This window comes from Bos grunniens, chromosome 19 (genome assembly GCF_055505025.1).
Source record: "Bos grunniens cultivar Pamir isolate PY7600 chromosome 19, Bosgru_T2T1.0, whole genome shotgun sequence".
Taxonomy (NCBI): Eukaryota; Metazoa; Chordata; class Mammalia; order Artiodactyla; family Bovidae; genus Bos; species Bos grunniens.
In genome coordinates, this window is record NC_141183.1 from 34,271,306 (window position 1) to 34,295,826 (window position 24,521).

A 24,521-nucleotide genomic window follows, 5' to 3' on the forward strand; every position below is an offset into this window, starting at 1 on the left:
AGATGTTTCTTGAGGACCTTCTAGACTGGGCTTCTGAAGTCGTCTGGAACCTCTGCATGTTCCATAGGAAATAGGATGAGTGAGTAGGTAGACACGTGTCTTCATTTGAAGGGTGGGGGGCAGAAGAGCCAGAATTTGCTTTAGATTCTCAGAGGATGGGCTGTCATATACCGTTGAGCAGGTTCTATACTGAACAAGGGGGTCCAGGTTGGGAGGAGGTGAGGTCAAGGGAGGCCAAACCCAGCCTTGCACTCGGGGCCAGCCCATCTGGAGAAGAGGCGGTATTTCCTGATTCCCACAAAGCTGTGCTGTGCATGAGGTTAAGAATTTCTGAGTTGGAGGAAACTGGTCTCATCTCCCCTGATTCCCACTTCTTCTGATCATCTTCATTGTAGGTGTGGCCCCCAACCTCACCCTTCACCCCTGCTTCTAGTTCCTATTCCCATGGGAAAGAGCTGCTGAAATGGAAGGGGAGAAGCCACAGGACTAGGGAAGGGAAGGGAAGGATTTAAGTTGGAAGGAAACTAATTAGAAGTATAGGTTTGGCAGAGACCTTAATTACTGGGTAGTTCCTCATGCTGAATCCTCTTGATTGCTCTGGGGAAGCTTTCCCAGGAGGCCTGGCCCTCTGCAACCACAAGAAGATAATGGTGGTTTGGGCCACTTAAATGACGGCCTGCAGGTGGCAAGGCCAACTCTGTGTGTGTGTGTGTGTGTGTGTGTGTGTGTGTTAAAATACACCTGTACCTGTGTGTGTGCGTTCGACTCTCTGCAACCCTGTGGTCCATAGCCCACCAAGCTCCTCTGTCCATGGAGTTCTCCAGGCAAGAATACTGGGGTGGGTTGCCATGCCCTCCTCCTGGGGATCTTCCCCACCAAGGGATCAAACCTGTGTCTCTTGCATTGGCGGGCGGGTTCTTTACCACTAGCGCCACCTGAATAAAGCACAGGGAGCTCAGCTGGGTGCTCTGTGATGACCTAGAGGGGTGGGCTTGGGATGGCCCAGAGGGAGGAGATGTATGTATACATACAGCTGATTCACTTCGGTGTACAGCAGAAACTAACACAACACTGCAATGCAAGTATACTCCAATTAAAAGAAAAAAATACACCTAACATAAAAGTTATCATCAGTGACACATACACATTCTCAGTTTTGTGCAACCATCACCACTGTCTATTCCAGAACATTCTCATCATGCCCAAAAAGGAGTCCCTGTACCTGTTTTCCCCTCCCCGCAACCCCCTGGCAACCAGTCATCTGTTTTCTATCTCTAAGGATTTTTCTATTCTGGATATTTCATTTAAATAGGATCATACAGTATGTGGCCTTTTGTGGCTAGCTTATTTCACATGGCATCATTTCAAGGTTCGTCTGTGTTGTCATGTATATCAATACTTTATTCCTTTGAATGACCAAATCTTCCTTTTTATGGATACACATGGGCTTCCCTGGTGGCTCAGATGGTAAAGAATCTGCCTGCGGTGCAGGAGACCCAGGTTCAGTCCCTGGGTCAGTAAGATCCCCTGGAGAAGGGAATGGCAACCCACTCCAATATTCTTGCCTGGAGAATCCCATGAACAGAGGGGAATTTGTTGGTCTGTTCATCAGTTGACAGATACTTGGGTTGTTTCTACCAGTCGTCGATTGTAGATGCTGCTGCTGTGAATGTGTATACAAGTCTGTGTTTGAGCGCTGTTTTCAGTTCTCTTGATATACCCAGTTGTCCGCACATCTTTGATTCCTGACTTACTTTAAACCAGCTAACAGGAGGGACTTCTCTCTGGAAGAAGGGAGACAACAAGGGAACTGTGCCTGCCTTGTGGGTGGGAGGTGGAAGCAGAACACAGCCAGATGGCGTGCGGAGCGGGGCCCCATGGCCATGTTAGAGGGGAGGTGGAGACCATCTTTGCCATGTTGGCCCAGGTGCCCCCGTCCCCTCTTTCAGCACCCCTACCTTCTGGGCTCAGCATCCAGGAGACCTCTCCAGGTACCTTCCAGAGGGCCCTGCATCTCCTGGATGGGGGCAACCTCAGAGCGGTCATGGCCCCTCCTTGGTCATCAGTGTCTTCAGATGGAAACTCGGGCTTCTTCTGACCCTACAGAGTTAGGCGAGTTCACTAGTCCTTCTAAAGAGAACAGCACCACGCAGCTGTGGAGACAGGACAGGCATCACTGATGCTGTTTCACAGGTGGGACCCAGAGGCACGAAGGTCCAGTTCACTCACCCCACCAGCCCAGCGCAGGAGAGGTTGTCTCACCAGAGTGTGAGAGTCAGTGTCTTAACCCGCCAGCCTCCCCTGCAGGTCTGTGTTTGCCTTTTAAGTTGAGCAGTCCTAGAAATAAAAACTTCAGGGAAGTGACTGTGAATGGTGACATTCCATCTGCGGTGACGGTGGGGCAGAGGCCAGGTACATGCCCCTGAACTTCACATCGTAGGAGGCAGAGGCTCTGTGAAGCTTGGTCTTGCTCAGCCTTGAATGGCTCCCCTTTCCTCTGGGAACCCCCATTTATTGAACACAGCAGGTGACAGGTACTGTCCTTGGTGGCTAGTGTGTTATTAATTTCCACGGTGTCTTCCACAACCGGGCTAATATCGCCACCCTCCTTTTCACAGATGTGGCAACAGACAGCTGGTTGAGTCATTTCCCCAGGTCACGTGGCTGCTAAGAGGCTGAGTCAGGATGGTGAGCCAGAGACCAGAGGACTGGTTTTCACTGTGCTTCTGGGTCTGTCTCTCCTCTGCAATGTATTTCTGATGACATCCATTTCTGATACCTCTTAAAAATCTCTCATTATTTTACCAGGTTATTTAGACAAGCTTCAATCCGGCCTTTCTTCATGGATTCTATAAGTTACTTTGGGTCAAGCAGAAGCAACCTGGTTCTAGAAAGTTTCTCTCTTGGGACTTCCCTTGTGGTCTGGTTTTCAAGACTCCGTGCTTTCAATGCAGCGGGGGTGGGTTCAATCCCTGGTCAGGGAACTAAGATCCCGCATGCTGCGTGGTGTGGCCCCCCCACAAAAGAACGTTTCTCTCCTCAGCCAACCCTCTGACCCTCCTCTGTTTTACTCCCACCTCCACTCAGCCAACATGCCCATCTCCTGCAGGAGGGATATTTTATACACAAAACACAATACTCATCATAGGGTTTGCATGTGTTTTTACCACTTTCCAATCTGGGAGGGGCTGAAGCAGTGTCTGGACACCCAGGTAAACATGCAAAGCTGTGTGCTTGGGCTCAGTGGACATTTTCTGCTGAGGAGGAGGCCTCCTGGCTGCTGTCTAGCCCTGGGAAGTTCTTCTAGAAGCCAGTCTTCTGCAGCGTCAGAGGTGCTGTGAGTTAACAGGTGTGGGAGTCGGAAGCCATTAGGGCATAGGGGAAGGCTTTTAATTAAACTGTGAACATTTGTAATGAAACATACACCACCACTCCACGGAGGGACACAGGGAGGCTGTGTTTACCCCAAGTCCCAAGAGCAACTACAATTGATCCCATCCCGCTGAGGGTGTGCAGGGCACCGCAGGAAACAGAAGCATGAGACTTTGCAGCTTCAGAGAAGCTGAGAGCAGTCTGGGAAATGAGTGTCTCTACTGCTCAATTTCAATCTCTTATTTTCCCAAACAGTGTTCATCAGTGACCAGAACCTGCCTCTTCTGGTATGGCTGGAGGATTCTGAGGGCACTTAAAAGCTGATGAGTTTTAATATTTCTGAACAGGATCCAGCTTTGCTGAGAAATTCACCACACCTCTCCTCGTGTGGCTGGAATTCTGATTTTAGTCAACTTACTTTCTTCACAAGGAATAGCAATTGTCTGAGAGGCTAACTTGAGCCCTCTTTTCTTATTTTTCAATGTTCTTTATTTAGGTCACAACTTTTTTGTTGTGTGTGTGTATTAACAAAAATTTAGATGCGAGAGATAAGCAAAAAGAAAAGAATAAAAAATTCCTCATAATCCCACCACTACAAATCACCTCTGTTTAGCCTTTGTGTCTTTATCTTGTTTTTCTGTTGTGTACTTTTTCTCTGACCTTATTTATTTATTTTTAAAGAAAAGTACTGTCACGCTTAGTTAAAAGAATTAAACCACACATCAGTGCATACTGTAGAAAGGAAGAAGCCAGTTTCACCTCAGCTTCCCAGTTCTCTTTGCCATTTAGACATTTGACTAGAAAAAAACCAACTATTTGGTGGTCCCGGAGAGTTTCAGATTCCAGTGACCCCCCACCCCCCACCCCCTCAGGCAGGTGCAGCATCCCTGTGAGTGGTTTCCTAGGGGCCCAGGAGAGAAACCCAAGCCATGTTCATTGAGCACATCTCCACCCCCCATCCTATGGGGGGAGCTGTCCCTTCTGTGGTGGTTCTGAAAATCTAAGTGCTTTTCACCCGTCATTGCTCAGGCAACCTCCATAATCACACCTGTAGCCTGTTACCTCCCCCAGGGAGGCCTGTAGGCCACCACACCACCCCTAACCCCAACCAGCGTCGAGACATTCTAGGGAGACTTCATCTGCCTCTCACTTCCCGGTTGAGAGACAGCTGCAAAAATGCCACACGTGTGTGACCTTCTCTTTCCTCCTCCACAGAAGCCTGGAATGGTCCCCCCTCCGCCAGGAGAGGAAAGCCAGACTGTTGTCCTTCCACCGGGCTGGCAAAGCTACTTGTCCCCTCAGGGCCGGCGCTACTATGTCAACACGGCCACCAATGGTGAGTCCTGCTCCGGGCAGCGTCTTACAGCAGCCCCCGGGGTCCTGTCCGTCTGGAGGGGCACCTCTCTCCTCCACCTCCTGGGCTTTAGAGCTTTCCTTCGAACTCTCCCTCAGAGGCTGCCAGGATATCTTTCCTTCCCCCAGGCCTGGGTAGCAGGAGGTTGAACCAGGGTGGGGAAGCCTGTCCTTCAAGGTTGGGGTCATCTTTGTAACCTGGCGTCTTTGTGGAACCCAACCTCATGGTCTGGGACCATATTTTCCAAGCTGGGATCTTGTAAGGATCTGTAGTCCACAGCTGGTTTAAATCAAATCAAACAGGTTAAGCCACTGCATGATTTCTGGGAGCTTGGAATGTGCTGATTGATACCCAAACGGGTTACAAGAGTGGGGTTTTCCTGTGATTTCAACACAGCATGGCTCTCTTCCCTGAAGTATCTCACTTGCTGGTGTTTCTTAGGATGTTCTTTGGGAAAGGCTGGGGCTACTTATGGGTTTATTCTAACCAGTAAGAGAGGTCCACATGCATTTCCGAGTTGAGTCAAGATCACTTCTCTTTGTCCCAGTAATTGTGGGCATCCTGAGCCTTCAGAATGACTCCAGGATCCCAGCTCATTCCCGTAGAGTGACCTGCAAGAAGGGTCATAGAAGGAGAAGCGGTAGGAGCTATATAACAAGGTGGGCAGAGTGATGTGTAGGTTGTCGTCTTGGACCAGGCAGAGCAAAGCCAGCCATCAGCTCTGTCTCTTAACCCCAGGGCAGTTGCTATAAGAAAACAGAGAGGATGGAAACCCAGAAAATGAGATTTGGTGGGAATCTGTGCCAAGGCAGAATGTGAAATCTTACCTGAATGCGCCTGTTGACACCTCACTTCCCTCATCTGTGCCTACCTGACTACAGCCACCTCCTCCCACCTGACGGGGCCATGGATATGGTTTATGTTAATGAACCTGCAGTCGGGACCTGGTGAGAGAAGAGCCAGCTGCTGTTTCAAGGGAGCAACAGAGAAAGCAGCTGAAAACTGCCACTTGGGGTGGTTGGTTTGTTTACATCTCCTGGCAACTCGGCCTTCCGCTCAAGGGGGTGTTCTAGTTGAAGACTTAACCGGGGTTTCTAGAAAAAAGGAAGTGGAACTCCTTCTGACCATTCTAATCAGAAAGAGTCTTCCTCAAAATAAACACGTGAGCCGCTTTGTACTGTTATCAGATTATCAGACTTTGAAGTTTCGGAGGAGAGTGTGTTTATGTGCAGTTCCCCATCTGTAAAATACAGAAATTGAGCCATATGACCCTGAGATCATCAAGAATTTGGCTCCATCCTTGTCCTGAATTAGCTCCTGTTGCAAAGGAGCAGAGGGGTAGAAGTAGCTTTCTCAAAATCTCAACTCATTTTTAAAAAACAACCGTGTAACAAACAGTCCACTGCTGATATATGCTCTCCTTCATTCAACTAGCCCTCTCTTTATTAGGGGGATAGTTAGGTCGCATTTTACCAGGCAGGGCAGACAGCTTTTTTCTGAAGCCCAGATGTCATGCCACTGGGTCCTGGAAGATAGTGATCACAAGAGATTCTAGACCAGGGGTCAAACTCTTTTTCTCTGATAGTCCAGGTGGTAGATATTTTAGGCTCTGAGGCCCATGGGGTCAATGTCACAGCTACTCGACTCCACCATTGTCATGTGAAAGCAGCCATGCTGCTGCTAAGTCGCTTTAGTCGTGTCTGACTCTGTGCGACCCCATAGATGGCAGCCCACCAGGCTCCGCTGTCCCTGGGATTCTCCAGGCAAGAACACTGGAGTGGGTTGCCATTTCCTTCTTCGATGCATGAAAGAGAAAAGTGAAGGTGAAGTCGCTCAGTCATGTCCGACTCTTAGCGACCCCACAGACTGCAGCCTACCAGGCTCCTCCATCCATGGATTTTCCAGGCAGAGTATTGGAGTGGAGTGCCATTGCCTTCTCCAGAAAGCAGCCATAGATGATGGTAAACCCATAGGGGCAGCTGTGTTCTGATAAAACTTTACTTAGACCCTGAAATGTGAATTTTCAATAGCTTGCATGTCATGAAATAGGCTCCTTTTTTCAACCATTTAAAAATATAAAAACTGATCTTGGCTAAGGAGTTCCCAAGCTGTATGATGACATAACATATATTGGTCCACAGGCCAAACTGGCAGGTGACACCTCTCTGGGTTCTCTGTCATTCCCAGTAGGACCTGCCCTGCTCACCCCTCCCCATTCTCTCCCAAATGCTCACAGTAATCCAATAATTACATTTATTATGTACATATTACATGTCAAAATGTGTTAAATTAGCCGTAAGTAATTTTATTTAATCTACTCAACAATTCAGGAAAACAGGGGCTTTCAATAGGGACAATTTTGTTCCCCAGAGAGCAAGTCTGGAAAGAATTTTGATTGTTCCAACTGGGGAATGTCCTGGCATCCAGTGAGTAGAGGCCAGGGATGCTGAAAAACCTCCTGCAATATACATGCAAGTTTTATTCATTCATTGTTTAATTCATTTTCATTTGTGTGGTTGATTGAATTGTTCATGCAACAAGCATGTTTTGGGCCTCACATATGTTCCAAGCAGAGTGTTGGATGCTGGGATATAAGAATAAAAAACAGCCTTGACTCTCAAAATGCTAATCTTCTTATAGTAGTAACAGATTTTATTTAATTTATTTTTATTTTTTGGCTGTGCAACTTGCAGGATCTTAATTCCCTGACTGGGGGCTTGAACCTGGGCCCTGGCAGTGAAAGCCCCGAGTTCCCTGGACTGCCAGGGAATTCCCAGAAGCAGATTTTAAATGAATCGAAATTTAATTACAATTGTGAGAAGGGTTGTGAAGGAGAGAAGTCCATGGTGTTTTGAGAGCATGTCCCTTAGAGACCCTGGGAAGTCAGGGGAAGCTTCCTGGAGGAGGAGGTACCCTTCAGCCGAGATGGGAAGCATGATGACAACATTAGCCATGTTTGGAGGGATCGTGCAGACCCTCAGGGTCATGTTAAAAGTTGTACTCTTTAGTTTTAAGGGACTGGGAAGACCAGATGTCTTTCTAATTCTCTCTGGGACCTCAGTCCTGTTTTGTCTGGCTGTTGGACTGCTTGGTAAAGTTTTGAATCTGACCCCCTTTTCTGCAGGAAGGTACTGAAAGCAGCCTCTCGGTCTTCTCACACCTACGTTCATCTGACCCCCTGACTCCTGGAGGCATTTGTGTCTCCTCACCACCAAACGGGCTGCACCCACCTTTCTGCCCCAACTCTTGGATCTCTGCCGGCATGTTACTCAGGCCAGAGCCAGGCACCACTGCCAGGGAAGCAGAGCCCCTGTGCTCAGCCGCCATGAGCCATTTCCCTCTTCTTCCTGTCTGTCTTCCTTTGCTTCAAGCTCTCCTAGTCCCTGTAATCCCTAATCACTTCTTTCCCAGGGGGTGCTGGGGTACAATAGACATGCTGTCCCTGTTTTTACACCACATACAAATGTAAGGAGTTTAAAGCCCAATTTACATTTGTATTGCCTTGCTCTGGCTAATCTGCTTATTTTCAAATCCATTTAGGATTTTTCTGCCTGGGAATTGTCCCAGGGCCGGCTGCTGTGCTATGCTGGGCTATGGGGTTGCAAAATCAGAGCAGAGGCCGTCTTTGCCTTCAAAGATGGAAGGTCTGATGAAGGCAGAGAAATCGGAAACCAATAATGTTGCAGGTGTTAGCGTGGAAATCTGGGGGCTCATTGAAGGGGGCCACCAGCTTTATCTGGGCATCAGACCAGTCTTTGAAAGGACAACGCTACTTGACTTAGGTGTTCCTAGCTGTGGTGTCAGCCGGGGGAAGGCTGATGTGTTGGAGCAGAGAGAGAGGGACTTGAGAGTCTGATTCACTAAAGACCTCCTCTGGGTGAGGAGGAGTTGGGACTTTGCCCTGTGGGCATGGCAAGCAATGGAAGGATTCAGAGCACTGGCTTGACATCTCGGAATGTTGTGGAAGGCTTGCTTGTGCTGCAGAGTGAGGGGTCAGAGGATGGCGAGCAGAGGCCTGGCAGACTCGATGAGAAGTAATGAGGTCAGCTCCACGGCAGCAGCTGTGGCTGGAGAAGAGGAGGTGGGATACGTCAGGAGGGATATGGCAGGTCCTGGAAGGTAGAACTCACAGGTTCCTTTTCTGCCTTATGTGCTGGAGCCATGTGGTGAGAACAGGGGATTCAAGGGAGGAATGGCCTTGGGAGAAAGAAGATGAAGCCCTGTTGAGCATGCAGTTCCCAGGGAACATTCAGGGAGAGATGGCCAGTGCATGTTGGATGGATGGGTCATGACTCAGAGGTCATCTGGGCTAAAGATGCGACTCTGGGGAGTCTTGTGGGTTCACAGCATGGCGGGCAGAGAGCAGGATGGATTTCACCCCTAATTGCCCCTTGGCCTGACCTTGTTTTTCTGGAACCAACCTGCACAAGCATGGGTGAAGCCCAGAATCCGCAAAGAACTGAAATCAGGAGTTCCCTCCCAGGGCAAGCCTCCAGGAGGAAGAGAGCCCTGAAGAACCATGCTTGAGGGAGGGACAGAGTGGGCTTGGAAAGAATTGTTAGAGATGGGAGGTATCCTTGAAAAGGCAATGTCATGAAAGGCAAAGGAGAAAAGATTGTCAAGACAGACTGAAATATAGATCAGATTCATGGTGGAGGGATATTTTAAATCCCTAGAGAAAGCACAAACTATTTAATAAATGGTGTTGGGCCAGATGGCTAACTTTTGATGGGTAAGTTAATGCTCTTGTTTTCATATAAACAAACTCAGCTTAAACTTGGGTTTCCCTGGTGGCTCATTTGGTAAAGAATCTGCCTGCAATGCAGGAAACCCAGGTTGATACCTGGGTTAGAAAGATCCCCTAGAGGAAGGCATGGCAGCCCATTTCAGTGTTCTTCCCTGGGAAGTCCCATGGACAGAGGAGCCTGGCAGGCTACAGTCCATGGGGTTGCAAGAGTCGGACACAACTTAGTGACTAAAACACCACCAAACTCAGCAAGACCATCAGAGCATGAGACTTAGGGAAGCCCCCATCTCCCCTCATCTTCTCACAGTTTATGGCTCCCAAAAGCATTTTGTCAAGCTGGGTGGTCCTGTGCTCAGGCCCAGGAACCCTGGGGGTTCTGGTATCAGGAAGCTGTTCATGCTCTGCTGTTCTGGAAAGTGCTCCATTCCACCCAGAGTTGACTCAGTTGCTAAAAATGAGGGTTGTGTTTAATTTCTGGATTTTGACTTGTTAATAACTAGCCTGTTCAAGAATCTAAACTAGTGTGAAGGGAGACCTCTTATTTGTATAACAGATAGTTGCATTTCAAGAAATATAGCACAAAATTGTTTTGTTCTGTGTATAATTGGAAGGCCAGATATGCATGTTTAATCACTTCACAGTGCTACAGTCCTAGGTATTCAGGTCTTCTTTTTGCAGAGATGCTGACTTTTTAGATATTGTGTGGGATATATTTTACCATTTGGATTTTGAAGGGGTATTTCCAGCCAGTAATGAAGGCCAAGGGCTTCCCCAGTGGCTCAGCAGTAAAGAATCTGACTGCAGTGCAGGAGACGCAGGTTCAATCCCTGAGTCGGGAAGATCCCTTGGAGGAAGGCATGATAACCCACTCTAGCATCCTTACCAGGAAAATCCCATGGACAGAGAAACCTGGTGGGCTGTGGTCCAAGGGGTCACAAAGAGCTGGACACAACTGAAGTGACTTAGCACACTGCACACAATGAAGGCCAAGATGAGTTTTGTTTAGTGTATGTCAGTATTTGACTTCTTATTTCCGTATACTCTACATCTGATAGTTACACTGCTCTGTTGTCTTTCATTTCTAAAGAACGAGGATCTTTTGGGAGGCACCTTAGCCCTGTTTCTCTAGAAAGCAGAGCCTGAGACAAGGATTAAGTGTTAACACCTTATTTAGGAGGTATAAGCCTAAAGGTGAGGATGGGTGAGAAGGGGAAGGGAGACAAAAGAAGATGCCCTGTGATGCTGGCTTCCCTCGTAGCTCAGACGGTTAAGAATCTGTGTGCAATACAGGAGACCTGGGTTCGATCCCTGGGTTGTGAAGGTCCCCTGGAGAAGGGAATAGCTACCCACTCCAGAATTCTTGCCTAGAGAACCCCATGGACAGACCATGGGATCACACAGAGTCAGACACGACTGAGCAGCTAAGCTAACACCTTTCACTTTCAAGGCCAAAGTGGTGAGGATGGGTGAGGAGGGGAAGAGAGGCAAAAGAAGATGCCCCGTGTGATGCTGGCTAGCCTTAACCCTGAACTGACAGTGAACTGGTCGCTCAGCAGCTATGTTCACATCTCTGCAAGGTTTGCAGAGAGGAGCCCTGCCTTTGCGTAGTCCACGGGAGAGCAAGGGGTTTTATCTGTGCACCTTCTTCTTAGCTCCTGTTCCCCATGGGCCATCCTTCTCCACTTGGGAGAGCTATTTCCGCCTCTTCCCCCAACTTTGGGGTTGTATCATCTGAACCCCAGCAGCCTCTCAGAAAGCTTCATTCCACTCCCATGGAGTGGTGCTTCTGCTAAGCCCAAGGCGTATGGTCAGGTCTAACCACAGTAAGAGGAGACAGTTAATGGAAATGTGAGGAAGAGCTCCATGTCAGTCCAAACCTGGAGGCTCCTGCAGCATTACCCATCTCTCCACTGTCAGACCTGGATGACTTGATTGTTTAGTCTTTCTGTGACCAATGACTTTTACTCCACAGTCATCCTAGGGGGATCCTTCCAAATCATTGGACACAGTGGTTGGCAACCTATAGCCCTTGTACAGCTTGTACAGGCAATCCACAGGGCTTGTACAACTTGCAGCTTTTTTTGTTAAAGTTTTACTGGAACACAGCTGTGCTCTCTTATTGTCTTATTGCCTAAGGCTGTTTGTTATTACCTGAAGATGGCAGAGTTGAGTATAGTCCATATAGCTCACAAAACCAAAAATATTTACTCTCCGGCCTTTAAAAGAAAACGTTTGAGATTCCCCAGCCTAACAAATAGAGCCCATTCATTTTACACATGAGGAGGCGGGTCCCCCATGCGGTAAAGGGACTTGGTCACAGTTACCTGGCCAACCTATGCCTACATCTTCTGTCTTGTAGTCTTTTCCTTTTGCCTCAATATCCAAGAGAATGAACATGCGCAGTGGTGACTTAATTTGCAAAAAGGACAACTGAGTTCATGGATTAGTAGAAAAACAATCTGAAATAACTTTTATTTTTAAGAGAAATGCCACGGTCTTTTGAGAGTGTCAGCTGAAACCCAGGAGAGCTGGGAGTTGTTTTTAAGCTCTTTTGACAAAGAATTCATATGTATAAACGTTTTATTATGTTTGCAAGCCCAGCTTGGAGGATTAAACCAGGATTTGAGCTTTTGGATTCATTTGCCAAATAGTCGGCACTTTTCTTGATTTCTGGTTTTAATTTTTCTTTAAATGAGTAGATTCCCACTTAACTTTATTACACCAGGAGCTAATGTGAGTTTCCGGATCAGTTTTCCAGTAGAACACTTTTTAAAAGCATTCTCTGAGCTTTTCTTTGTTACAAATAATTGGGTACTTTTCTAACTCCCCAGAGAGAGCAACTCTGATAATTCTCAGTTAATAAAAGTTGCCCTAAGAAACTTCTGCATCCGAAAACATTAGTCTGTTTACATCTATCCATCTGTGTTGAACAAATGTGAGATTAAAAAGATGCATTTATTTGGCACATTCAGTTGATTGAATTAGTTGTGTGTGTGTTTTCATGTTTTTTATTTTGGCTGTATAATTTTTCTTTAACAGACCCTCTCTTAATGGAAAGGTTGTTGTTATTTTTCAGTTGCTCAGTCGTGTCTGACTCTGTGACCCCATGGGCTGGCTTCCCTGTCCTCAGCCGTCTCCTGGAGTTTGCTCAAGTTCATGTCCATTGAGTTGGTGATGCTATCTAACCATCTCATTCTCTGCCTCCCTCTTCTCCTGCCTTCAGTCTTTCCCAGTGTCGGGGTCTTTTCGGATAAGTCAGCTCTTCACATCAGGTGGCCGAAGTATTGAAGCTTCAGCATCAATCCTTCCAGTGACTATTCAGACTTGATTTCCTTTAGGATTGACTTTAGGTTTGGTAAAGGCTGTTGATCAAGACTGTAAATCTTACTATTAATCTATTTCTGTGGGGGTTGTGTTTTTTCCTTTCCAAGAATTCATTTTAATTTGTAATGTTACTGTAACACTTTATTATATAACACATCTTATTTCTCAGCAGTTTTTCATACCAGTAATCTCTTAGAATTTTGGCAAATGCCAAGTGGGTTAGACAGTCGTTCACACTGCCAGTAAGTTGAAGTCCCATAAAAATCAAAAGACAAAGGAGACAGGAAGACAAAATGTTACTTTGAAGATGTTGACTTATTGGCTGTTAGGTGGAACCACAAATTAGTAGCAAATGGTTCAGGTAGGAAATAAAAAAGAATGTGTGGCACATGACCCAGCAATTCCACACCTAAATACCTATCCAAGAGAGCTGAAAACATGTCCACACAAAAACTTATACATGAATGTTCATAGCAGCATTTTCATAATGGCCAGAAACAACCCAAATAATATCCAAAATAAAAAAAAATCTGGTCTTATCCTTGCACTGGTAAGTTCTTCAGCTGTAAAAAGGGATGCAGTACCAGTGGGTGTATGCCTTATGCATGGGCAAGCCTTGAAAGTATCATGCTAGGTGAAAGAAACCAGACATGAAAAGCCGTGTCTCGTATGATTCCATTTATATGAAATGCTTAGAACAGGCAAATCCGTAGACTCAGGAAATAGGTATGTGGCTTCTAGGGTCTGGGAGGGAGAGGTGACTTCTCATGGGTGTTCTTTTGAGGTGATGAAAATGTTCTAAAATTAGATAGTCATGGTAGTTGAACATCTCCGTGAATACACTAAAAGCCCCTGTGAGGGATGCTTTTAGAGAGAGAGTGTCATGGTCTATGAGCTGTATCACGATAAAAACAGGTGTATTGTGGAGGGGACCAGTTGGTAACTTTCCTGGTGTCCTTCCAAAACAAGTCCTTAGATGCCCCAGTTGAACATTCCCTCTGCCTGATTCCCAGACTTTGGCGGACACAGAATCACAGAGGGAATTTGTCTAGAAATATCAACACACTGGACCTACTGCTAAACCTACTGGCTTGGAATCTATTATTTGGAAAGAGTGAAAATTTCTGCTTATTATATTTTTAATTTTTTTCTTGTAGTCACCTCCTCTTTTTGACTTGTAAGGTGACAACTAGATTGAGGACAGCATGGCCAGTGGATCAGATATTCTAAACCTGGGGAGTCAATGTATTTATTTATGTACTTGTGTTTTTTTAAATAAATTTTTTTTTTTTTTTTTTGGCTGTGCTGGGTCTTCGTTGCCATGCGAGCTTTTCTCTCTTGCAACGAGGAGGGGGCTGACCCTTTAGTTGCACACGTGGGCTTCTCATTCTCATTGTTTCTCTTGTGTTGGAGCACAGAGTTCTAGGCCCAAGGGCTTCTGCAGTTGCAGTCTGTGGACTCAGTAGTTGGGGCACATGGGCCTAGCCACTCCATGGCATGTGAGATCATGAGATCAAACCTATGTCCCCTGCATTGGCAGGCGAATTATTATCCTCTGGGCCACCAGGGAAGTCCTGCTGAGTCGGTTTAAATCCAATTTTCTCTTTGGCAAATTCATTGAGAAAATATGGCTTTGTTCAAACAAGTAAACATGTGTTGTAATCCCAAGGTGGAAGATTATATAAGTATAAACTATTGTAATTAAAGTATAATGTCATGGAAAAGCTACTTGAAGACAACTCAGTTTTACAGTGACAGGGAACCAAATGAGTATAAAACTACCAGGAAGGGCCCTTCACTGGCTAGTGTCTATATCCTTATGTGTCGTCAGGGTAGCGCACTTGAGGCTATTTCTAGCTTTTACACTTATCCTCAGAACAGGATGTAGTGGCAGGTCTTATAATTTCAAAGCTTTTGAGTCAATAGCTCAGAAAGAATTTTTTTTTGAATCTCGGTGTTTTTGTCATTAAAAAACAACAAGACCCATGGGCTCTAGTTTCAACTTTGTTTCTAGCTGCAACTAAGTCAAAGAATTTGGGGCTTCTATTTTTCATTTTCCCATTCTGTGTAGCACTCTGACATCTAGCCAGAATGAACACCATCCTTGCCTTCAAGGAAGTGCAGCTCTATGATGACTCCATTTTTAGGGCAGTGGTGTCGTAGTGCCTCTGAGTGTGGTGGCGGGCGGCAAGACAAGCTCAGAACCTCACCTCCATCCCAGTGAGCTGTTCTGCAGAGATTCAGGTAGACTCAGTGTCTCACAGTGGGTTGTCTTGAGGCCAGAAGCTGTCCACAGAAGCATTTCATTCTGTATGCACCACCCTTAAAGATGTTGAATGAACTGCCAACATTGAACATTGGGAGGTTTTTCATAAGCACCCACATACTTGTCTCCTTTTGAAAAAGCGTGAGGATTTTCAACCCACCTTCCTGCCTGAACACAACTGGATGGATCTGAGCAGGTCTCCATCACTCCTGATTTTTCTTAGACTCGAGAGTCTGCTTCCTTCAAGCATCTTATGTGTCCAGTGCTTGTGTGGGCTTGAGCTTTGACCTACGTTTGGACGTAGCCTTGTGGATTTACAATGAGTATTGCAGGGGAGAACTGGTATTAGACATAAAGTCAGGAAGCTATAAATACAGTTGGAAATCAGAGATTATGAAAGAGGACCAGGCAAGAGATTAAAGAATCTGGAGAGAAAAGACTGGCTCACTTCCACAAGGATCTGTCAGACTCATCCCACACTCTGTCTTATACCTGGAGCTTTTGTGTGCATCTGACATGTTAGTGCAGGAAGCACTGCCTTTGGGGTCTTCCGTAAGGCCCATGTGTGTGTTGGGGGGTAAGGTGGGCTCATGTGGCTGCAGCAGGAAGTTGGGGTACACAGGGAAGGGCAGTCTGGACACAGATAGCCATCGATACTCTTGAAAGGTTTAGGTCCCTTGGAGTCAGTGGGATTCTTGGCAAAAATGGAAATTATCCATAGCTTATATCTGATGAGCAAATGGGCCAGGACCACGTGGATTGGTTATCAAGCCACAAGTGTTTATTCAGTGCCTCCTCTGTGCCCATCTCCAGTTATGCACTTGGACTGCTCCTTGCAGGGGCGGTGTGGGTGAACACAATGCAAAGGACTTCGTGAGCGCTTCTTGGTGGAGATGAGATCACTGAAGGAGACTTTCCTCGTGGGTTGCAGCCCATTCTCTTTGCTGCCTAAGTAGACCCCTGAAGGTCCCTTCCAACTCCGAAATCCTGTGCAACCAGGAATTGCCGAACCACTGTGTTCATCACCCCCTTGAAATTTGGGGATGCGCCTCTGTACGGAGAGTTGGCGTGGCTCCCGGCAATCAGACCTTCATCACTGGAGGAAGATCTTGGAGTTTGGGAATAGCTTCTTGTTTCGGTCCAAGTTGGAATCCAGAGTAGGCAATGCTCTTCCAGGAGGCGTGGGAGGAGAATAGGCTGAAAAGTTAATGGAGCGGGATGAGTGTTGTTTGCCCGTGCTCTCCAGGAGCGGGATGCTGGGCTGGGCGTGGGCTCTGGGAGCCTCCACTGAAGGATCTTGCTGTCCTTGGACAGATCATGGGCTGGGCCTTGCCCCTAGCGGGCCTCCTGGACATTCCTGTCAAATGAGATGCTGCCCTCCTGCCAGCTGTGGTTATTGCCTATCTGTGCGTCCAGCCTGGCATAACATCCCGCCTTCCTCAGTTCCTGTGCAGAGGTGGTCTTGTGTTCTGGGGACTCTTCTGGAGCTAAGATGCGCAACTGGAGCTTGAACGGGGCCTGGTCTTTTTTGTATGGTGCAAGAAGCATCCAAGAATGCCAGGCCCCATGATCTGTGCCATGGAAGGAGGTGTGTGCTAGGCAGGAGTCAAGGACCCCGTCCCCTCCTCCCTCTCCATTTCTCCTTCCTCCCTCTTCTTTTCTCCCTCCCTGCCGCCCGTTCCTCCCCCGTCATCCCCTGCTACAGATAAAGACTTCAGTTGCTTTCAGCTGCTTTTGTATAAAATTCACATGTGCTAATGGGGGAGATGCTGCAGAAAAAGGTACAGATTGGACAGAGCAGGGCCTTGGGAAGCAGGACAGAAGGGGCCAAGGAGCACAGCATTTTTTGATACAATATCCCACCCAGCTGGCTCAACTCTTTGATAAATAGGAAGCATGAATTCCTATTGCAAGCTATTGTGTCCAACTCTGCGACCCCATGGACTGCAGCACATCAGGCTCTTCTGTCTGTGGGATTTCTCAGGCAAGAATACTGGAGCGGGTTGCCGTTTCCTCCTCTAGGGTATCTTCCTGACCCAGGGATCAAACCCATGTCTCCTGCATTGGTAGGCAGATTCTTTACCACTGAGCCACCAGGGAAGCCCCACCCCCACCAGGTGTGCAAGCGCAAAGCCACCTTAACTAGCAGGTTTTAAGGATGGAGTGGAAATCCTTAAGAGGCTTCCACAACAACCTGAACATCTGTGATCCTGACAGATTTCTTCTTTGCTTTCAGAGCATCTTCGCAGTGAGACTCACTTTTTCTTTCTCTGAATCTCTCAGGCCAATTACACTATCTGTTGCGGTTTTCAGCAACATACTTGTTTGGGGGGAAAGGGTAAGCAGTGGATGCTTTCAAGTCAGAAGTAATTCGTGGGTTGGCTTGATGTACTTTTCAAAACAGGTTTTTTGGACACCCCCCCCCCACTGCCCCACAGCTTTATCTGCAGCCCCTGTAGACAGGATGTGAACTGTGGCAAAGAACTCTGTTCTTCCTTGTCTTAGTCTGCGTCTGCGGTTCTCAAAGTGGGGTCCCCAGACCAGCAGCATCAGCATCACCTGCGCATTTGTTAGAAACTCAGTGTCTCAGGCCTCCCCCCAGCCTCCCTGAATCAGACCCTCTGGGGTGGCCCCGCAATCTCGGGCTTAACCAGCCCTCCAGGTGACGCTCAGATCATCTAAAGTTGGAGGAGGCTGCCCCTTTTCCCAGCGTTTTAGCATCTCCCTTACTGGATGAGGAAACTCCCCTGGTAGCTCCTGCCAATGCAGGAGATGCGGGTTCGATCCCTGGGTCCGGAAGATCCCTTGGAGGAGGGCATGGCAACCCACTCCAGTATTCTTGCCTGGAGAATCCCATGGACAGAGGAGCCTGGCGGGCTACAGTCCAGGGGCCACGCAGAGCCAGACACGATTCAGTGACTAAACAACAATAACTAGATGTGCCTTTTAGACTCAACTCTGCCCATTTCTTCCTCATTTTGTTTGTGTCGTCCTCTCTACCCTGAATGCCCTTTCTTGATGTTTGAGAAGAGCTCCTTTCGCCCAGAATTTCTATACCTGTTGTGCAGTGTGGGTTCATGATAAAGACCAGGCACCTGAAGGTGCTTTGGGGCTGCTTGTGCCTTGGGGGCTGGCCCGCCTTTCCCAGGGGCCCAGCAGCCTTGGAAGTGTCTTCGTGGCTACACCTCGCGGAGACGATTGCTGATTCCTTTTTCCCAAAATAACCAGAGCTCTTTCTGACAGTTTCTTCCAGCTTGCGAAAAGCAACACTCTCAGTGGTTCTGAGCATTATTTATAAAATGTAAAGTCACACCTTTTACTGGAAAGTCTTCTAAATCTGCATTAGCAAAGCAGAGCAAGGGGAGTCCATAGATGTTGAGTTTCTCAGAAAACAAAGCAAAAAGATGATGTTTGAGTGGAAAATACCAGTTCGTGGGTAGAGAAGCTTCTGAATAGTTGAATGTTGTGACTTTTTAACCCCCCTTGGAGAGGTTATGGAAGCCCTACTTGAGGGCATCTTAAGACATCACAATTCAGCCTGGTCACAGAAAGAGGTTCCAGATGTGGATCTAATGGCCCTGGGACTGGTGTTGGTTGTTACAGGGCAGTGCCGTTTGGGGATTGTAGGTGGGCAGAGACTGTCTTGTAGAGAAATAGAAGCCCACCTGAACAGTTTATGGGGAAAAAATAAAAGACCTTTATTAGAAGGACATGGGGTATCTCACAAAAGCCCCCACTTAAGAACCGAAAAATCAGCTGCGTTGTTTGTCCTGGGTCTCTGGGATCTCATGATGTCGGTTCCTGGGTTGATTTCATACATATTTTTCTCTGCAGACTTGCCTTTTCTCTTTAGCAGCCATTTAGCAGAAAAAGATCCAATGGGTGGGGGGAAAAAAGTGTCTTAGACTGCACTTCTCCAATTTTGACTGAGAGGAAGCATCTTTTCTTATGGGTCATTTGTAATTGCTTTCCTGTGACCCACCTGTGTATGTTCTGGGCTCTTTTTGGGTTGGGCAGCTGGCTTGATTTGTGCTTCATAGTCTGCGAGGGGGAATTGGTGCTCTCTCTGCTCTCCATATGGATGGTTCGGAGGGTAAAGAATCTCCCTGCAATGCAGGAGATGTGGGTTCGATCCCTGGGTCAGGAAGATTCCCTGGAGGAGGACGTAGCAACCCACTCCAGTATTCTTGCCTGGAGAATCCCATGGACAGAGGAGCCTGGCAGGCTACAGTCCACGGGTTCACAAAGAGTTGGACATGACTGAACAAGTAACACTTTGAATTTCACTTTCTGGTCTCCATGGCCCTTCTTTGTTTCTGTCCTCTGTGTATCTTTTTATCTATACACACGTATATGCACTTACTCATTTTTAACATCAGCCACTGGCAGTGTAACTGGACTGACTTCTAACAGGGCTTTGAACTGAGTCTTCATTCATTCATCAAACATCTATTGACTGCCTGCATACTGGCAGCCAGGGAAACAGCAAGGCATTTGTTTGACACAGTCCCAGCCCTCGGAGCACACCTCTGGGCGGACTGGATTTGAAAGCAAGTGTTGCAGCTGAGCTAGGAAGAGCTCATCCAAGTCCCCGAGGGCAGGGGCAATACTCTGAGCTCTCAGCGCCCCTTCCCAGCCTCGTGCCTATTCACAGGGTTCAGAAAGCCTGAGTGATGCTGGTGGGGAAAACACAGGACCGTGAGTGTCCCAGCCGGGCTGAGAATATCCCACTAGCCCTGACCTGCCAGCTCCATCCACGCCAAGCACCTGGGACCAGGATTGCGTAAAACTTATCTTTCCAGTTCAGGACTTTGCCCCAGAAGCTTAAGATAAGGTTTCCTGGGGAAGGTCAGGCCCTGTTGGAGTGCTTCCTTCTGCAGCCTGCCCACAGGCTAGAACCTTCTCCTGACACTGGGCTTCCTTCTCTACAATGCTTTCTACCCTCTCCTCTTCATCAGCTCCTCTTCTAGGAAAAACCCTAAGGACTCAGTCGTGCTAAAGGGTTTGTGATGGTCTGTGTGATTCATAAGGCTCCCCCAGAAGCTAAAATAGATAATAAAGCCACAGGCCAAAGCAGAGGCTTTTGCGCACAGATATTATAATCCTGATATTTTTAAAACATCAGGATGGACATGGCATTTCCAAGGGCTCCTTAAGTTTCCATACATTGCTGTCACACGTCTTGCTTCGTGTTGTTTTTTTCAGTCACTGAGTCTTGTCTGACTCTTTTTGACCACATGGACTGTAGCACACCAGGCTTTCCTGTCCTTCACCATCTCCTGGAGCTTGCTCAAACTCATGTCCATTGAGTCATTGATGCCACCCGACCATCTCATCCTCTGTCACCCCCTTCTCCTCCTGCCCTCAATCTTTCCCAGCATCAGGGTCTTTTCCAATGAGTGGGCTCTTTGCATCAGGTGGCCGAAGTATTGGAACTTCAGCTTCAGTATCAGTCCTTCCAATGAATATTCTAGGTTGATTTCCTTTAGGATTGACTGGTTTGATCTCCTTGCTGTCCAAGGGACTCTCAAGAGTCTTCTCCAACACCACAGTTGGAAAGCATCAATTCTTTGGCGCTCAGTCTTCTTCACGGTCCAACTCTCACATCTGTACATGACCACTAGAAAAATGGTAGCTTTGACTATATGGACCTTTGTGGGCAAAGTGATGTCTCTGCTTTTTAATACACTATCTAGGTTTGTCATAGCTTTTTTCCCATCTTTTAATTTCGTGACTGCAGTCACTGTCTGCAGTGATCACACCTGACCCCTCCCCTGGGGTTTGTGTCTCATCCGGGTACCTCCCAGTCTGGCTGGTTCCTGTCATGATTTTACTGTGGACTCTACCCCGTTTTTCCCACATCTGATTAATCCCTGAGACTACTTATTAAAATGCTAACTTCTGGATTCCACCCAAGATCTGCTAAACCAGAACCTTTGGGCACAGGGTCTGGGAATCTGTGGCTTCAGCAGATGGCCCCCAATGATCCTGATAAGAGGCCAAGTTTGGGAAACAGGCCTGGAGCTTTACCAAATCACTGTGCTGAGGGCCTGGGTCCTGAGTGTCCAGGCTTTGATTTGATGCGATTTCCTTTTCAGGACCCATCTACAGTTTTCTCAGCCACACAGCAGGGATCATAATATCTGTGAGCTGGCAGTTGGCTGCCCACAGCTGTTGGTTCAGTGACCAGACACCCTTCTTCTTGTGTGGCATCAGCCCTCGTCACTGCCGGCTCAAGTTCAGGGATTCCTGCTGTGTTTGCCCGAGTCTATGCTCTATGAGGAGGTTGGGGATCCTAAAGGGATTGAAGGACAGGCTCAGAGTATTCCAGGTGGGCCCTGCATCCCCTCCCACTAGAATTTCTCTGGCAGCTCCCGACCCCGCTCTTGCAGGACTGAGCCAGCTGGAGCCAGTCCAGAGCTTGGCTCAGGCCAGTATCAAAGGGCCAGGGCACTGCCGGGGCCACTGGTTCATCCACTGGCCTCTGTATCACCTATGAAGTGTGCATCAGGACCCCTGCCCCGCCCAGATCACAGGGTTGCATAAGGAGCCTGTGGGCTGCCACGTGGAGGGAACTTTCTCTGGTTAACTCAGGGACCCCCTTCAGCTCTGACGTGCATTCTCACACCTCTAACCTGTCAGCATCACAGAGGGAGCCTGCCCTTGCTCTCCCTTTGGGAGATGTGCTCTGTGAAGGTGGATGGGGCAGAGTGGGGTGGGAGGAGCTGGTGGGGTGGAAGCTGGGAGGCGGAGGGAGGGAAGGAAGGAAAGAATGGAGAGGGGTTTGTTTTATTCTTGTCATTAAAGTCTTGAGGGCTTCCTCTGTCTCAGAGACTGTGCTGTATATGCTCGTTGGCTGCTCATCGCAGGACCACGAGACTACAATCGTGTTACCCCACTTTGTATGCTCAGTTGTGTTCAACTCTTTGTGACCCCATGAACTGTACCCCTCCAGGTCCCCTCCAGGTTCCTCTGCCCATGGAGTTTTCCAGGCAAGAATACTAGAGTGGGTTGCCATTACCTACTCCAGGGGATCTTCCCAACCCAGGGATTGAACCTGTTTCTTGCATCTCCTGCATGCGCAGGCAGATTCTTTCCCACTAGCGCCACCTGGGAAGCCCTCACTGTAAGAAAACTAAGATTGAGGACCCAGTTACAAGGGGTGGACCTGAGATGCAAACCTCTGTGTGACCCCTGAGCTCTTAGGAACACCTCCAGGTTGCCTTAGAATATTTGAGGGGTGTTTTTAAACACCCAGGTGGTGTTAGTGGTAAAGCACCTGCCTGCCAATGCAGGAGACATAAGAAATGTGGGTTCGATCCCTGGGTCAGACAGAGGAGGGCATGGCAACTCACTCCAGTATTCTTGCCTGGAGAATCCCATGGACAGAGGAGTCTGGAGGGCTACAGTCCATGGGGTGGAAAGAGTCTGACACAGCCAAAGCGACAACATATTAAACACCCAGGCCAGGTTCCCTTGCATTTCTTTCCTTTCTTAAAACAACGAAGTCCTCGTGAACCCAGTTTTGTAGACATGTCCACTTCTCCTTCCAATTCTGAAAGGTTTTTGGATGCACCTCATGGCTTGCAGGATCTTAGTTCCCTGGAATCCAACCCCAGCCCCCTGAAATGCAAGTGCAGAATCCTAACCCCTGCACCGCCAGGAAATTCCCTGAGAGAGGTTGTTTGCGAGAAGGTTTTGTGTCCTTCTGTTTCCACATGTTCTGTCTCTCCCAAGGGCATCCATACTGTGTATGAGCAGGACCCCAGAACCCATTTCTTCCTCAGCTGGTGAAAGGGAAAGTCACTCAGTCTTGTCAGACTCTTTGCCACCCCATGGACTATACAGTCCATGGAATTCTCCAGGTCAGAATACTGGAGTGGGTAGCCATTCCTCTCTCCAGGGGATCTTCCCAATCCAGGGACTGAACCCAGGTCTCCCTCATTGCAGGCGGATTCTTTACCAACTGAGCTATCAGGGAAGTCCTTGGCTGGTACCTATGGTTATTTCACTTGATAGCCAGTGGGGGCAACAGAGAGCCACTACCCCGCCAAGAAAATGAGTCAATCATGAGCCAGGAGTCTACTGGTGTGTGAGGTAGAGGGTGGGAGGTGGAGGGCGAGCAGGGAGGGGGCAAGGCTTACAGATCCACCGTAGGCCGATCACCGAGACCAGTGGCCTAGGTCCAGGGGCTCACTGACTCTCCCAATACCTATACTGCATGCAGGAAGCGGCCTTAACAAAGGGAGGTGAAGTTTAGAGGTGACTTTAAAGTTAATAACGTCTGCCTTGCTTTTTTTTTTTTTAAATAATCATCATAATAATAGTTATGATGATTATTTTAAGGAGGGGGTATCTGTGCTCTGAAACCAGATTTACATCACTTTCCACCTTTCAACTTCACACTCTCCAAAAGTTTTATTCTACACAGAGCAGCTGCTGTAATGGGGAAGTGGAAATTTCTGGCTTTTCACGTGGTTGGCTGGAATAGCAACCTCCCTTGGTCTGATTTGATCCACGCTCAGCAGTCAGCTCATTTATGTGTGCCTGGATTCCCTGGTTTCAGCGAGAAAAGTTCAAATTGAGTTAGAATTGCCTTTAGAAATAAAACATGTTTTCTCATGAATTGGTCAGTTTTCCAAGCGAGGGTCTCACTCCTTCCATTCTGTCTTCACTGATTCCCCCCCCCCCCCCGCTCCCCCCTGGGGCCTTTGGGACCTGCATGGGAGCAACTGTTAGGAGTCTGGATGGTCACCTGAAATGACCTAGAGCCCCAGAATGGAAGCCCAGAGGACTCATGGGGGCCCCAGTCCAGGGTAACTTGAGCCCCAAGCTGCCATTTCAGTTTTGCTTTGGTGCTTTGGCTCCGTCAAGGAGCCTGGTGTGCTGTAAATAGATTAGGGAGTCTCTTAGAGGAAAAGACCTGAGAATGGCTTCCTCCCTGTGGGTGGTGTGGTCATCTGGGGCAATTTTTCCTGCTGCGGATGAGATCATTCAGCTAGAGCCCCAGGGACTCTCTCCAGATGTATGCCCGGGCTGGCCCCGTTCCTGCCCCAGGCTCGAAGTGGCTTTGTGTTTTGTGTTGACCCGAGCTGGCCAAGACCAGGAGGTGGACTGGGTGGAATCCTTCAGGCATCTGCATTGTCCATGATGGAGCCCTGGCAGAGGTTGGGCAGAGAGATTCAGTCCTTACAGGGATAAGGGTCTCCAGCCTCTGGGGGCCGGTGAGTGACCCAGGTCAGTTAGTGCAGGGCACGGGGCCTTCCTTTGGAATCCAGCATCTAGAGCGGGATTCTGACTGCAGGCAGCATCTTCCTGTGATTTCAGGGTCTCCTCTTGCAGACCCCTGGGAGGGCTGCATGGAGGGAGAAGCATTGTTGTTGGGACTTGACAAATGGACAGGATTCTGACACCAAGAGTGGGGGGCAGGAGGTGATTGGGGGTGTGTGAACAGCTAC

At 48.0% G+C, this 24,521-nt stretch overlaps 1 protein-coding gene across 30 annotated transcripts in view; it reads left to right on the top strand.

Annotated features, from left to right (window-relative positions):
* Nucleotides 1-24,521, top strand: part of GAS7 (growth arrest specific 7) — a 213,374-nt gene that overhangs the window by 126,673 nt on the left and 62,180 nt on the right. For 29 of the 30 annotated variants that reach the window (XM_086358897.1, XM_086358926.1, XM_086358900.1 and 26 more), the window contains one exon: nucleotides 4,588-4,708. In XM_086358897.1, the coding sequence (XP_086215023.1) occupies nucleotides 4,588-4,708 (121 nt within the window). Of the gene's footprint in view, nucleotides 1-2,623; nucleotides 2,689-4,587; nucleotides 4,709-24,521 lie in introns of those variants that run through there. The other variant, XM_086358905.1, reaches the window with a different exon arrangement.